Source organism: Globicephala melas, chromosome 13, assembly GCF_963455315.2.
Source record: "Globicephala melas chromosome 13, mGloMel1.2, whole genome shotgun sequence".
Taxonomy (NCBI): domain Eukaryota; kingdom Metazoa; phylum Chordata; class Mammalia; order Artiodactyla; family Delphinidae; genus Globicephala; species Globicephala melas.
Genome location: NC_083326.1, coordinates 86,795,029 through 86,812,104, shown reverse-complemented (window position 1 = coordinate 86,812,104; position 17,076 = coordinate 86,795,029). Strand labels below are relative to the sequence as shown.

Sequence of the window (17,076 nt, the reverse complement as noted above, 5' to 3'; positions counted from 1 at the left end):
CTGCGTGCCGCTTTGATCAGACAAGGCTCCAATTTTCCCAGACGGAGACGTGCAGCCAAGCTTCGCACATCGTAGCCGAAGGCGGTGCTTCCATTTGTGCTCCGTTCTGTTTGTTTAATGGGACATTTGTCCTTCTCGCCGCTCCTCCAATGGGGTGCCCACGGCTTCATCTATGATGCTTTCGCTCAGAGAGGAAGCAGTGGATGCGGCTGACACCGCATTTGTTCTGTTCCAACCGTGTTTGTCCAGTTGAACAAACGTGGGATCGTCTCAAAACCACATGTTAAAATGATCTCCAAAAGCCACAGTAATGTTGAAGGTCCAAATATGGTTTTCTTCTCATTAAGGGACAATAGGCAATTTACCTTGCTTATTTCAGCCTAAGACCTGTGAAAACTGATGAGGATTTCTTCCCTCCAGGGTGTCAGATAGGACTGTGATTATCTGTGAGTAGCAGGACACACAAACACAGAAGGATGAAATGAGCACGATTTTAGTCTTCTCTCCAGGTGTGTTCAGAGGATGCTGTCCCAGCTTAGTGCTGTGGGGCCTCCAGCATCCAGACTGCTTCTCCTCGGGGCTCAGTCATTGTGCTAGTTTCCTGGGGCTGCCCTAACAAAGTACCACAAATGCGGTGGCTTAAAACTACAGAAATGTACGTGGAAACAACCTAAATGTCCACCAACCGATGAATGGATAAAGATGATGTGGTGCATATATACAGTGGAATACTACTCAGCCATAAAAAAGAATGAAATAATGCCATTTGCAGCAACATGGATGGACCTAGAGATTATCATACTAAGTGAAGTAAGTCAGACAAAGACAAATATCATATGATATCACTTATGGGGGAATCTAAAATATGATACAAATGAACTTATGTACGAAACAGAAACAGACTCACAGACATAGAGAACAGGTGGTTGCCAAGGGGGCGGGGGCAGGGACCAGCTGGGGGTCTGGGGTTAGCAGACGTGAGATATTCTATATAGGGTGGATCAACAACAAGTCTTACTGTGTAGTACGGGGAACTATGTTCAATATCCTGTGATAAACCACAATGGAAAAGAAGATGAAAGGAATGTATGTATATGTATAATGGAATCACTTTGCTATACAGCAGAAATTAACACAACATTGTAAATCAACTATGCTTCAATTAAAAAAAAAAATGTATTCTCTCACAGTTCAGCAATCTCCAGATCAAAACTCCAGCTGTCAAAAGGACATGCTCCCTCTGCCAGCTCTTGGGAAGGACACTTCCTACCTCTTCCGGCTTCTGGTGAGGCCAGCATCTTTGATGCCCCTCGGCTGGTGGCTACATCCCTCCCGTCTCCACCTCCATCTTCACAGGACCATCTTCCCTGAGCTTCTGACTGTGTTTTCTCTTCCTATGGGGAACACCAGTCATTGGATTATCAAACCCAACATGACCTCATTTTAACTAATTATATGTGCAATGACTCTATGTTCAAATCAGGTCATATTCTGAGGTTCCAAGCGGACAGGAATTCTGGGGGACATTACTCCTTTGCAGTCATCGTGCACCTTTGGGTCCAGTAAGTCCATTCTGAGGTCCATTCTGAGAGCGGGTGCATAGGTCCAATTTCTTCTCAAGTCCAACCAAGTTAGCCTAGGTATCCAGCTAACACAATTGGCTATATAGTGCTGTACTGTAATAGGTTTATAATACTTTTCACACAAATAATACATAAAAAACAAACACAAAAAATAAAGAAAACATTTTTAATCTTACTATACAGTCCCTTGAAAAGTACAGTAGTACCAGTACAACAGCTGGCACACAGGGGCTGGCATCGAGTGAACAGGCAGGAAGAGTTACTGACTGGAGGAGGGAGAGGAGGTGGGAGATGGTAGAGCTGAAGTATCGTCAGCAATAGGAGACGGAGGGCAAGCTGCAATTGCACTCACGCCTGACGTTGATGGAATGCACGTTTGCATCTTTGAAGGTTCGCAACTTGAAGGTTCGTATGTAAGGGACCTACTGTCTTTATCGAACACTTAGAACTTCCTAGACACCAGGCAGTGTTGTAAACACTCTGCAATTATAAACTCACCTAAACCTATAGGGCAAACGCGAGGGTGGATACTGTTATCCTCATTTTATAGTTGAGAAAATGTAGGCACCAAGAGTTAAGTAAGTTGGATTCCCTGGTAGTCCAGTGGTTAAGACTCTGCACTTCAATGCAGGGAGCGCGGGTTTGGGGAGCTAAGCCAATAAGTCAAAAAAAATTATATTTAATAAAAAATTTTTTAAAAATGGAGTTAAGTTGCCCAAGGTCACCCAGTGAATCGTGTCAAAGGTGGAATTTGAACCCAATGGTCCCATATGAGCTTCCTCACTTTTTTTTTTTTTTTTTTTGCGGTACGTGGGCCTCTCACTGCTGCGGCCTCTCCCGTTGCAGAGCACAGGCTCCGACGCGCAGGCTCAGCGGCCATGGCTCACGGGCCCAGCCGCTCCCTGGCATGTGGGATCTTCCCGGACCGGGGCACGAACCCGCGTCCCCCGCATCGGCAGGCGGACTCTCAAACGCCGTGCCACCAGGGAGAGCTTCCACACTCTCAACCAACTGTACTACACTGAACCGTGTGGCTCTTAACAGCAAACTCCAACTTTGGGGGTACAAGAGACAGCGCCAGCTCCAGCATCATCTGTGCACCGTGGGAAGGAAGAAAGGGTAGCACGAAACAACCTTCAGGATCTGTTGTTTTTTTTTTAAACTTCCATGGAAGCTTCACCCAGTCACTGCCATTTATATGTCACAGACCAGAACTGTGTCACAGCTTAAGTACAGCCAGAGAAATGGAATAATTTTAGCTGGGCATTTTACAGCCGCAAACGAAATTGGCATTTTGGTAAGTAGGCAGGAAGGCAGAATGCACACTGGGTGAGTTACAAACTGTCTCTAACACACAGATCCATCTCTTGATGTGTGTTTTTTTTTTTTGCGGTACACGGGCCTCTCACCCTTGCGGCCTCTCCCGTTGCGGAGCAGCGGCTCCGGACGCGCAGGCCCAGCAGCCATGGCTCACGGGCCCAGCCGCTCCGCGGCGTGTGGGATCTTCCCGGACCGGGGCACGAACCCGCGTCCCCTGCATCGGCAGGCGGACTGTCAACCACTGCGCCACCAGGGAAGCCCCCTTGATGTGTTTTTTAAAACTTTTTATTGAAATATAGTTGGTTTACAATGTTGTGTTAGTTTCAGGTGTACAGCAAAGTGATTCAGTCATACATATATATTCTTTTTTAGATTCTTTTCCCTTATAAATTATTACAAGATATCGCGTATAGTTCCCTGTGGTATACGGTAGGTCTTTGTTAGTTCTCTATTTTATATATAGTAGTGTGTCTCTGTTAATCCCAAACCCCTAATTTATCCATCTGTCCTGTTTTCCCCTTTGGTAACCATAAGTTTGTTTTCTATGTCTGTGAGTCTGTTTCTGTTTCTGACGTGATTTAGACTGTTTCCCGTCTCATGTAATGTTTTCCTGTACCCATTATCTTCTCCTCTGTTTTACAATTAATTTTCAAGAGTGCCTGTGAACACATGACGGTGCTCATACGCGAAGAGAAAATTGGAATCCTAGAAGCAGGAGGAAATTTTTAAAAAACAAACAAACACTCTAATGTTGGTTCCAATCCGTTAGACCTCCATATGTCAAATTACTTCACACTTAAGTCACAGCAGACTGTCGGTGCTGTATGCATTTCCCTTACACCCTTCCAGACCAATTCCCAGTGTTACCGTCTGCCAGGAGCTTTCCTTGGGACTGTCGAAGCCTGTCTGCCTACACACACAGCAGGCTGGACGAATGTATAAATACCCCAGCTCCCTTGCCCCTCCGGGGAATTATTTTTAGGGGTGATTTCAGATAACGTCCCCGCAGGGAAATATATCATAATCCATTTCAACCTATTGAAATATATAAAATGCACGGTATATTTCGTCAAAGAGATCAACCCCTGCAGGACTAAGCTCCAGCCTCCACTGTGGTTGCTGGCAGGACACACACCCTCATTGGCTGCCTCTTCCTCCCTGTATCCTTTCCCCACTCCCTTCCTGAAGTTTCCTGAACCTCCCAAACAAGTGGCCCTTGAGTCCTCGCCCCAGCATCTATTCTAGGGGCTTTCCAAAACGAGATGCGGGTCATCATTTCTCCAGCAAAATGAGGACGGTTATTGTTTCCTTACAATAGATGATAATTAGTTAGATTCCAAGAAAAGGATGTGTGGCCTCACTCAGGAGGTTGTCCCTTTTTCTGGTGCCACAGTCAGCTTCTCTTTCCCCACCCACACTCCCTCCTATCCTCTGGTGACCCTGAAGTTCTGCAACTGTGTTGTCAGATTCCCAGGAAGGACTTACTGGCAAGAACAGGATGTCCAGGTGGGAGAAGGCGAGCATGGAGCTATCAGTAAGGACTGAGACAGAGCTTTCTCAAGAGATGCTGCCTTTGTTTCCTAGGCGCAGGGGCTCTGGTAAGGTGAACTCACGGCAATAAGGCAGCTGAGTTCAAGGGTTTTATGGGACAACGTCTCAGCCCAAGCCAGGGCTCAGCAGGCACTATCACCACCACCCTCTTGTCTAGAGACTTTTGTGAGCCATCCACCCACCATTCACGTCCTAGAGAAAGCCAGTGGTGCACAAGAGAAGGTTCTTTTTTGTTTTCACCTTTTTTATTTTATTTTTTTGCACTACTTAAAACTTTATTAATGCAAGTGAAAGAAACAAACTTAACTCATTCAAACGAAACACAGCAACAACTTAAAAAAAAAAGCAGTAGGGAATATATTGCTTTTTATAACCATGAAATCCATGGATTATTGGGTGGATTTGATCTAGGTTTCTTTTTTTGTAATTTTTATTTTATATTGGAGTATAGTTGACTGACAATGTTGTGTTAGTTTCAGGTGTACAGCAAAGTGACTCAGTTATATATATCCTCTGTAAACATATATATATATATATATATATCCTATTCATTTTCAAATTCTTTTCCCATTTAGGTTATTACCGAATATTGAGCAGAGTTAAGAGAAGGTTCTTAATATCAAAGAATTGCCCAGAGAAGGCAGGGGAATACCAAGCCTGAAATCTCAGTCCCTCATCCCCACCGAGATCCTGCAGGCAGAGCGATGCTTTCTGTTTAGAGGATAAGAAAACACCCCAGATGTGCGGGCTCACAGCTGCTCATTGGTTACCGCAGGGTCGTTTCTCATGATGCTGAGCTGACTGCAAATGCATTAAAGGCCTTTTGAGTTGGAGCAGACGTGCTCTTTACTTTTCCACCACTGATGTGCAAAATTGTTTTCTTTGATACTGGTGTCCTCATGCTGCTCCTCTAGTCTGTTTTTTCCCTGTGAAGTGGGCCAGGTTGGGCCCGAGAGTTAAAATGCATTTTTTCCACTTCTTCCCAAAGTAAGAATAGTTCCTTTTGATCTCTACCCTTTAGAGTAGAAAAATACGGCCGGCCTTTTTCCTTCCCAGAGGCAACAGAAAGTAGCACCACATTCTGACTGGGCTCCTTTATTCTTTTACTATGTTTGTACCCAAAATAAAACAAAATCTGGCTGGGAACCCACAGGGGAGGGAAAAAAAAGGTGCATAAGCAATGGGGCATTTGGAGGCCTATGCATATTCAGACAGTTTGAGACATGGGCTTTGAAATTCAGGAACGTTACAAACTGTAGTCTTGTCTTTCAGAATTAAAATAAAGGAACAAAATGTATATTTATATCCATATATGTGTGTATATATATTATCATTTCCAAAGGCTAAACCAAATGAGCTAAGTATAAAATGAACCGTGTCCTATAAAGGAAAAGTAAGATCTTATATAAGAAATGGAAAGTTGACATAAGGAAAACGGTTATGTAATTTTAAGATGATAAACTTCTACGCCTTCTTCTGGCGTGCGGCTAAACAGGCGTTTGTGATTTCACATGAAAACCAAATTAACCAGAATCTCTGCAAGCCTGTCTCTAAGAGATGCAGAACCTCCCTAAACAGCTCCTAAGGCCTGTCCAGATGTTCTCTTGTTGCTGTTCCCAGGCTAGGTCAGTCAAGTTCAGACTGACAGAAGAAACTCGGTGTGCGTGCTGACACAGAACCTCTTAGAACACGATGGACATGTGATGAACGGGGGTTGAACTGAGAATGCCATGGGCTAGAACTTGGAAGTCTTGTTATACAGAGATTTCGGGTTACACAGGGACTTTGATTTTTTTTTTTTTTTTTTTTTTTGCGGTACGGGGGCCTCTCACTGTTGTGGCCTCTCCCGTTGCGGAGCACAGGCTCCGGACGCGCAGGCTCAGCGGCCATGGCTCACGGGCCCAGCCGCTCCGCGGCATGTGGGATCTTCCCGGACCGGGACACGAACCCACGTCCCCTGCATCGGCAGGCGGACTCTCAACCACTACACCACCAGGGAAGCCCAGGGACTTTGATTTTCATGTGATTAGAAGTGACAGTCCCTGCAGAGAAGAATGAGATTCCTAGGACTCAGTGTTCTCCATCTGAGAAATGGGCTCATATGACCTCCCAGGACTGTGCCCGTTCACAAGCCACAACAGTATAAGTAAGAGTAGCCAGAGAAGGCATGGGCGCACTGAGTGCAGAGTAAGGATTGTTGCTCAGCGTCCGGGAAAAGTCACCTGTGTACCCAGTGCCAAGAAGAAGGGACTCATGCAGACAAATAATCATATGATATCACTTACATGTGGAATCTAAAAAGATGATACAAATGAACTTCTTTCCAAAACAGAAATAGAATCACAGACATAGAAAACAAATTATGGCTACCAAAAGGGAAGGTGCGGGAGGGATAAATTAGGAGTTTGGGATTAACAGATACACACGACTATATATAAAAGAGATAAACAAGGACCTACTGTCTAGCACAGGGAACTCTAATATCTTGTAATAACCGATAGTAGGAAAGAATCTGAAAAAGAATAAATATATGTATATATGTAAGTGAACCACTTTGCTGTACACCTGAAACCAACACAACATTGTAAATCAACTATACTTCGATGAAAATTAAAATTAATAAAAGAAGGTCCTCATGCACAGAGGACTGAGACACAGCAAGGAGATGCTCATGCCGATGTGGATTCCAGTTCCTTCCCTGCTGGGCCCTTCTCCATGCCTTCCACGGGCTCTGGGCGAGGTTCTGGTGAGCAGAAAGCAGGTGGAGCCCGCAGAGCTTACCTTCTAGAAGAGGGATGAAAGGATTGAACGACTATAAGTAACAGTAAAACGGCAGGTGTGTCGGGTGCCTGAAGGAGAGGCCCTGCCTTTCTTTCCTGGGCTCTGAGGGGCTGTCATGTCCTCGGCCTCTGCAAGCAAATAACAGGGGCAGGCGGGGGGTGTCCCAGAGGACACACGTGTGTTGAGCTGAGCTCTGGAGGGAGTGTTTAGTAGGGAAAACACGTGCTTGGGTGTGTGTTGTGCGTGCGTGTGTCACATTGATGGGGCATTGGGAGTGTCACTGGGGCCATCACAGCATTCCAGACAAGCACAGAGGCCAGGATGTGAAAATTGGCAGTAAGTGAAAGAAGCCTGAGCGACAGCCTACAGAGTGAGGGTCTCTCACGGCCTCTGCCTGCCCCCTGCATCATTACTAATCTAGGCACCTTGCTCCTCTGGTCAACAGTTGACTGCTGACATTGGAATCATTTTGTGTGGATTTATACCAATTGGAATGGCGAACACATGGACTCAGGAGCTGAGCATCCTGGGTTCAAATCCCACCTTCACTACTTCCTAGCTGTGTGACCTTGGGCAAATGACAAAACCTCTCTGTGCCATCCGCAACATGGAGCGAATACGAATGTGCGTTGGGATGCTGTGAGAACTCATAGGTCCATATTTATAAAGTGCTTAGGGCAGTTCCTGGTACACGGTGAGGTTTGTCGAGCACAATATTAGTGATACATTTGCTCCTTCGCCCCCACATGTGATACCCCTTCTCCATCATACTCTCCCTGCGCAAGTCTGGGTGATGGCGGAACGTTCTCTCCTGGCCGCCGTGACCCCTCGGCCGGTGCCCAGTGCCGGGCTTTTTGAGCCTGAGTAGGGGTGGGGCTCTTTGTAGGGAGGCTGGGGAAGGCGGTCTGCCTGCGTGCGTGCAGGGGTGTGACCGCAGCATGTGTTTGGTCTTCCAGGAGGCGGAGATCCTGAACACAGCCGTCCTCACTGGGAAGACGGTGGCCGTGCCGGTGAAGGTGGTCTCCGTGGAGGAGGACGGCGCCGTGACCGATCTCAAGTCTGTGGAGTGCCGCTCTTCCGATGAAGACGTCATTAAGGCAAGTCGACACCTCCCGGCCCCCGCAGAAATCCGCTGTCGTGTCGGCATCAGTGTTGGTTGACCCGCTGGGACCACGGGGCCCTTCGGGATGCCCCCCGATCCCGCTCTGGTTATCCTGCCGCCTCCATTCCCTGCCCAGGAATAGAACAGGATGAGAATTGGTCTGGGGAGGAGTCTTGGTCTGTGATGCTCTGACCTTCCGCGTTTCCAAGTGCTTGTGGCCTCTTCCCCACCTCCTGGGGAGGTTGCGAGGGTGAGGGACCAGCGTCCTGAGCGAGGTTCCGGGCCCCCGACCGCCCGGCTGGGAAGGGGAGGGAGGCTAGATGGACACGTATGCAGCCACGCTCTGGGGTGATTTCAGCGCGCAAAGCGTTTGTGGAACGTCAGTGTGGGTATAAAGTATACAGTTACCCCCAGCTTTGATTCACAACCGGTCTCCGCTTCCCTGGCCAAGCCGCAGAATTCTCCTTGACTTAGGGATGAGGTGACCAGCTCCCGCCGGGCCTCACGTGAGTGCCGCAGACTCTTTCCTTTCCTCTGGCGTCTCCTTTCTCCTTTTCCACTGAACGCAGAAGTGCTCTAAAGCAAAGGCCCTCTGGGGGCTGTGCCAGGCGGGGGACTGAGTTTGCTCTGCCAGGCAGCTTGTAGCACGATGCCAGTCGGCAGCGGAGAGGGGTTTGTCACGCTGCCACCACCCACTGTGGAGACGAAGGCATCCCGGCACCTCCTCTGATGCTGTGAGATGCCAGCAAACGCCCCAGGCTGGTGAGGGGTGCGGTCCGGGGAGAGGGACTCCCAGCCTTGTGGTCCCGGCACTAGGCACAGCCTTCCTGCCTGTTCTGCGCAGGGACCGCAGGACCTCTCTGCCCCCGTGAGAACCCCAGGGCGCGTTTCCACCCACGAGAGGGCCGCGGGCAAACGCAGCTTTGACTCGCCGCTAAGCGCTGGGTGCCGTCTCAGATGTTAGGACCACAAGTTAGAGGCACATCCCTGTCCTTAGTTGCTTGGAGAGAAGGCAGAGATGGGAGAAGACGACAGAGCCCTGTGGCACGTTACATGGCACGCCGCCGCCCACTTATTCCAGAAGCCCCTTCACATCAGTACATGGTACATCCATCCTTCGAGTGGCCCAGAGCAGCATCATGGCACACCCTGGACTTCCCGTTCTCTCTCTCTCCCGCATCCAGTCCTTCAGCAGATCCTGCTGGCAGTGCTATCTGAACACACCGAGGAGCCAGGAGCCAACCCTTCCCCAGGTGTCCTGCCACCACCCCATTGCAAGCCGCCGTAACCCTCCTGGGTCAAAGCGGCGACCTCCTCGTTGGTTTCCCAGGGACCACCTTGGCCGCATGCAGCAGCCGGGATGACCCAAGTGCAAGCCTGGTGATGTCACTCCTCAGCTCAGAACCATCCCCTGGCTCCCTCCCATCTCAAAGGAAAAGTCAGAGTGTTTACGAGGACAGGGCAAGTGCAGCCCAGCCGGCCACGCCTGCCTCAGGTCCGACCTCTTGCCAAGTTCCCTCTCGCTACCTCTGTTCCAGCCGCGAGACTTTGCTGTTCCTCTTACAGTTCAGAAACCCTTTCTCCCCCCCATCTGACAACTCTCTTCGCCTCGATGGCTGCCCAGCCCGCTCCCTCCTTTACCTTCCTGCCAAAGCCTTTCCTGCACAAAGTTCGTAAAATTTTCACACAGCCCTGCCTTTCTCCATCCCTGCTTCCCCTTTATCCATCATATTTATTCATATATGTCATCTATTTATAGTCTAGTCTATGTAATTGTACATCATACATTTGTATGTCTTCAACTATATTATATATTCAAAATTTTCATTTTATTCATTGTCACACTGTCTCACCGGGATGTAAACTCCACGAGGGCAGTGCTACCTTGGTCCCCTTCATTCGCTGCTGTATCCCCGTCGCTTACCACAATGCCAGGCCTGTAGTAGGTACTCAACAGGTGTTTGTGGAATGAAGGAATCAACAGTGCAGTAATGAACAAGGAACGCTGAAGAGGAGATGTGTAACTGAATCATGAAAGCGTTCTCAGGGGAAATATTTCAATTAAGGCCTGAAGGATGAGTATACATCCAGTCGGCTAGATTGAAAACAGACATGAAAGGACATGGCAGGCAGAGGAAACAGGGCGAAGGAAGGTGGTCGGAGGTGGTCTTGGTGCTGTGTGGCCGTATTACCTTGGCCCCCTGTGATTTCAGCTGTAACTGAAGGGGAAAGTTGTTGCACATGCTCTGACGGTGTCCCACCCTAGAGCCTGGTGAGCCTCTCAGCTTATCTGTCTCAGGGATGTTTCCAAAGCTGGGAGAGCTTTCTCAGTCTTCTGGGGAGCGAGCATCCCCAGGGGCAACCCTACCCCCGTAGAGCAGCTGCCGCCTCCGTCCTTCTGAACGCCTGTGCCTCCCACGCAGTTGCTCAGAAGCCCCCAGCAGGGCTGAGCCCCCCGTGCTCCAGGGGCAACCAAATCAACAACACAGCTTTGGTTGTCGTTCCTCCTTCCTCTTCTTGTCTTCCTTACCTTCCTCCCATCTGCTGCCAGGAACCACTTTCCTGCCTACAGCTAATGGTCTCAGGCTCTGCTTTCAAGAGACTCCACACTGGGACTTCCCTGGTGGCGCAGTGGTTAAGAATCCGCCTGCCGATGCAGGGGACATGGGTTCGAGCCCTGGTCCGGGGAGATGCCACATGCCGCGGAGCAACTAAGCCCGTGCGCCACAACTACTGAGCGTGCGCTCTAGAGCCCGTGCGGCGCAACAAGAGAAGCCACCGCAATGAGAAGCCCGCACACCGCAACGAACAGTAGCCCCCGCTCGCCGCAACTAGAGGAAGCCTGCGCCCAGCAACGAAGACCCAACCCAGCCAAAAGTAAATAAATAAATAAATAAATTATTTTAAAAACAGAGACTCCAAACTAAGATAGTGGACAGAGGCATGAGTGATCGTGGGATGTTTGGAAAACTACTGGAGCTCAGCAAGGCTTGAATGTGGGAGGATGATTGTTCATTTTAATGATAAAAATAACTCCCTTCTCTGAAGCGTTTACTACGTGCCAGGAACAGTGATGGTCTTGACTTCTAGAGACGGGCAGGATCCTCATTTGAAAAATAAGGAAACTGGGTCTCATTTCACTAGTCAAACATCACAACCTGATATGTGAAGACGTGTAGTTGGAGAGGGAGTCTAACTCAGATGCAGGGGACCCACGGAAGCCGGGTCCTGGGGTTTTAGTCCTGTAGATGTCAGATAATCACTGCAAGAGTCTAGGCAGAGGGGTGGTTTACTTAACTTTATTATTATTTCCTCAAACAAGCATTTATTGAACCACGATCGGGAAGTTTGGCCAAGAAGACCATTGACCAGCGTGCTCTGACCCATCCAAGCTCTTCCTACTTTTTAAGGTCCTGTTGAAGATGTGCTTCTTCCATGAAGTCTTCTGTGATGCGTCTGCCCCACGTTGCTATTGCTTATCACTGAAACCATATGCCATTCCGTCTGGTTTATCATTTATTGAGGACCCTCTCCATCATGGCCCCAGGAAAGTGCTAAGGAAACTATGCAGGTGAACCTGCAGAAGAGAAAGATCTCAGAAACCACAAATACCCCTGGGGAGGTCTATTACTTAAACTTTTATCAGCTTCCGGTTTGCGACGCTCTGCGTGTCATTTTATATTCCGGAGAGTCTGTTTGTCGGTTATTTATTATGAATGGGGTATGTCATCCATTGTGCGTTTCTTTTCGGTTGTACAGCTTTTAGGAAGCACTGCTGATTCCTGTCATGGACGCGTATGCTTTGTCTCTCCAACTTTCATCTACCCTTTTTCTGATAACAGTAACCTGGTTTTCTCTAGAAAATTCCTCCACGTCTTTGCAGCAAATTTGTGCAAATTTTTTTTCTTTTTCAAAATTCTTTTTTTTAATTATTTTATTTTTTTCTTCCAGTTTTATGAGGATATAATTGACATACAGCACTGTATAAGTTTAAGTGTGCAGCATAATGATTTGACTTACATCATGAAATGATTATCACAATAAGTTTAGTGAACATCCATCGCTTCCTATAGATACATAATTAAAGAAACAGAAAGAAGTGTTTTTTCTTGTGATGAGAACTCTTAGGATTTACTCTCTTAACTTTCATGTATAACACACGACAGGGTTACTTCTGTCTATCATGTTGTACATTCCATCCCTAGTACCTGGTTATCTTGTAACTAAGGGTTTGTACCTATGGTTGTCTTCATCCAATTCCCCCTCCCCTCCCCTCTCGCCTCTGGTAACCACAAATCTGATCTCTTTTGTTTGGTTGGTTGGTTGTGGAGTATAATTGACCTACAACACTATGTTTGTTAGTTCCTGGTACACGGCCTAGTGATTTGATATGTCTATGCATTTGAAAATGATCACCAAGATAAGTCTAGTTACGATCTGTCACCACACAGAGATATTATACATAGTTACTGACTGCATTCCCACAGTGTGTATTTCATACCCGTGGCTCAGTTAATTTATTTTACAAATTTATTTATTTAATTTCTTTATTTTTGGCTGCGTTGGGTCTTCGTTGCCGTGCGCGGGCTTTCTCTAATCGCAGCGAGCAGGGGCTGCTCTTTGTTGTGGTGCGCGAGCTTCTCATTGTGGTGGCTTCTTGTTGCGGAGCATGGGCTCTAGGCACACGGGCTTCAGTAGTTGTGGCACGCGGGCTCAGTAGTTGTGCCTCATAGGCTTAGTTGCTCCGCGGCATGTGGGATCTTCCTGGACCAGGGATCGAACCCATGTGCCCTGCATTGGCAGGCAGATTCTTAACCATTGCGCCACAGGGAGGTCCCTCATTTATTTTAAATCCATGCAATTTAAATGGTATGTCCATCTCAGCTTTCAGTGGCCATGTGACCTGTCGTGGCCAATCAAAGCTCTGCATCCCTCTGGACACTGTCATTGGCTTAGGGAGAGACCCAGTATCCAATCCCAGCCAATCAGATGCAGTCCTGAGACTCTGGCTGGAACTCCTGCAAGAGAAGCATTTTATCTCCTTTTGTTCTTATTCCTTATCCCTGAGAGGATATGCTGGAGTTATTAGGGTCCATCTTGAGAAAAGAGCCTGCCAGGGAGTTAAAAACAACAGAGGAAGCCAGGACCGCTGTGCAGAAAAGTCAGTTCCTTATGACACTGCTCAAACACTTGAATCCCACCACACCACTTCCTAAATAAGAGCGAATAGAGTCCTTTTGTGCAAAGCAATTTGTGTAAGTCTTATCATACCAGTCATCAAAGAAGTCTGCATTGATATTTGTGCCCTAAAGAGTTCCGAATGACTTGAGTCATCTTGGGAGTCATGAAATCACCGTCAGAAATGCAGAGACTCAAGGAAAGTAGAGAAGCTCCCTGCATTCAATTTCACATCCATCCACAGGACTCACCACCTGATGCACAACTTAAAAATCAAAATCCACAACCTACACTGCTGTCACCATGCTGCTCTGTGAACCACAGGTGTTGAAAGAGAATCACTTGGTGTAGATAATGTTTTGGTGTCATTTAGAGGCCCTTGAGAAAGAAGCCAAGGGTCCTTGGAGAAGCATCTCAACACCTGTTCAGAGGCTCCTGGGAAACCTCTGAGCAGCAGGTCTGTCTTTAAAGCCCATCTCCCCTGCCCCCCATCTTTTTATTTTTATTTGCTTTCTCTTCCTTCCCAGCCAGAGGCCCAGTAAGCTCCTGTGTTCTCCTCCATCCATATCAAAACCTCCTCTCAGGAAATCACTGGAAGGCTTATTCGCGCTGAATTGTAAATTATGTGAAGACATGATACCTTACGCCTCCCAAGGATGCTGGGTTTTTAAGAAGGCAGTGGGTCCCTCAGGATGCATTTCAGATACTGATGAGACTATCCTTTGTGATTCTTAGGGGTTGGAAATAACAGGAAATCCCACCCACACTGACATAAGTTTATATAAAAAAATAAGTGTGGTTGATGTAATTGAAAAGTTCATTCAGGGCTAGTTTTGGGGGGTTTTGTTCAGAACCTCAAGAGATACCATGAGAATATTCTCCTTGTCTCTCTGTCCCACCCCCTCACCTATAGCCACATTTTCTTCTGTATGAGTTTCATTCTCACAGAGGCTGCCCCTTGTGGGAGCAAAATGGATGTCTCAGAACTGGCTCAAATCCAAGAGCAAAGAATATATGGTTTCTAGGCCAGTCCTATATAAATTCTGGGATATGCTCTGATGGGACCCCTTTAGAGGTCAAACAATACATTCATCGTCCAAAAAGCCCCAATTTAAAAAATTTTTCAAGAGTAATTTCACTAGAGGTGAAGGCACCTTTCTTTAGACCTTAACTCTTAGGTAAAGGTGTGACTGTGCTTGGGATGTGGTTATCCTCAGTTATTTATTTATGTGTGGACAGACTGCCAGGTTTGGAGACATTCTAGACTGGGTATTTGTCAGACTCATTTCTGTGTTCTTGGACTTAACTGAAGGCCTGGCACATAGCAGTTACTTAATAAATAAATGTTTGTGGAATGAATCAATGGTAGAATAAACCCAGATTTGTACTGAACATTAATAAACATCCAGCAAGGCACAAAGTATCAGATCTTCCGTTCCCTTCCCATGGTATTTTCTGTTACATTGATTTTTTTTCTTAACACACATACTTTGTGAAATTTGGATTTCGGATGTATTGTTTGCTTGATGCCAATAGGCATCATCTCTGTACACCTGGAGCCAGATGCTCATTATCAGCCAAAGGATTCCTGATGGGCACCTCCTGGTGGCAGAAGCCCAAATTGCAGGCACAGCACCTTCCAGGATTCTAACATGCCTATAATGGTGAGCCTGGCTAATTCCCCTCCATTTCTGTGATGGAAATTATTTCTTTGACTTATAATTCTGTGACTACAAGGACATTGTTATATGAAGAAGGAAAACATGTTGACAACAGGTGCATTAAGGCATGAGATATGAGTCATAAGCCCTTTTAAATCCTCTGACTCAGTGCTCAGGCATTTAAAGACTGCATCATGTACAGGATGCATGTCATTGGCACAAAGCCATTGCATTGTTCTTTTGAAACCTAACAAAAGAAGGGTAGTGTTTTGCATGATGAGTTAGGAGTCAAACCTCCATTGGTGGTAAAATGAGGCACACAGCTACCAGCTCGCACATCACATTTAAAATGTATCTGAATGTACAACACACCTGCTGTGATTCATACCCCAACTTACATCAGAAATTCTCATTAATGAAGATAGCAGTAATAATTAGCACTAACCCAGCAGCACATCCTTATCTTCTGCTGCTACTGAGTTAAAATTAATAGGGGGATAAAGGATGGCAAAAATGTACATGTGGAATCCAAAATTTGAGATTATACTTGGCCAAAAGGTTGTTTTTTTTTTTTTTTTCATTATTTGTCCTTCAGGGCCTGGCACTGAGGGTTTCTGTCTGACAAGAGCTTGACACAGAGTCTTGATTTTAATTTTAGGGTGAGTTGCAGAAGTTTCTGCTGGCTTTCCCCTGAGGGAGTGATCTTTGATCCAAGAAGAGAGAGAGAGACAGTGCCAGGAGCATAATGAGTGTTTGTGACCAAGATGAAAGCCCAGCTTAGGGCCCTTCCAAGTAAAACTAGTGAGTTAGATTTCTCAGTTTGGAGGCAATGGTCACAGTCAAGGAGGGGAATCCGTGTGGTTTCAAATCGCAAATGAGGGTCCTCTTTGGACCCTCAAATCTCTGAGCAACTGGATGGAGGGTTCAGAGATCCATCCCAAATCCCAGGCCTCCAGCAGGCCTGAACACAAGTCAGGCTGTAAGAAACAGCAGAGGCCCAGCCCAGGTAATGCTCAGGTATTGGTGAAGACCAGAGATGAGCATTTGGGCCACCACTGTACATGGAAATACTTTTTTTTTTACAGGTTAAGACTGTAGAAGCCCAAATTGCAGAAAATATTGTGGAGGCGCCCATATGGTAGTCAGAATTAAAACTGCACTGAAATGCTTATAACTAGTCTAATGAAGAGCTTAATTATAAACATAAATCATTGAACAAATACTTACTGAGTTTTTGATGCACAGAAGGCATGGTTCAGGTGCTGTAGATTCAGCAGTGAGCGAAACAAAGTCCTGCCCTCATGATTTGAAGAGGAAAACAGAAAATTCTATTTTCATGTATATATATATCTCCTATCTCCTACATATATTTCTTCACAAATATTGTTTCTCATATATACTTTACAGAGAAGTAAAGTAGGAGATATTTTCTTATATGTATTATATCCTATATAAGCTATAATATATAGTTTAACATATAGGCAGATATATATCCTATATGTATACTTTCATATATATTATATATAGTTTCACATAGTTTCTTCCATGGAGGCGAAAAATAGGACACCTACGTAAATATCCTATTTGTGTATTATTTATTTACATATTAATATACATATTACATATATGTATGTATATTATATATAATCTATCTATCTATCTATATCCTAAAGAACGTTTCATCTATATAGTGTCCTTTATAGGGGAGGAAAAGAAGAGATAGTTTCACTTTTCTATATATCCTATATATACATATTTTCCTACATAGTCTTTTCATATATATATCATATGTATAATATATACATCCTATATCCTATATAATAGTTTCACATATATAAATATCCAATTTTTCATATATATATTCTATATTTATCCTATATATGTGTAGCATATATGTCCT

At 46.0% G+C, this 17,076-nt stretch overlaps 1 protein-coding gene across 2 annotated transcripts in view; it reads left to right on the top strand.

Annotated features, from left to right (window-relative positions):
* TMEM132D (transmembrane protein 132D) overlaps positions 1-17,076 on the top strand; it is a 640,506-nt gene that overhangs the window by 544,586 nt on the left and 78,844 nt on the right. For both annotated transcript variants that reach the window (XM_060310564.1, XM_030859958.2), the window contains one exon: positions 8,192-8,332. In XM_060310564.1, the coding sequence (XP_060166547.1) occupies positions 8,192-8,332 (141 nt within the window). The remainder of the gene's footprint in view (positions 1-8,191; positions 8,333-17,076) is intronic.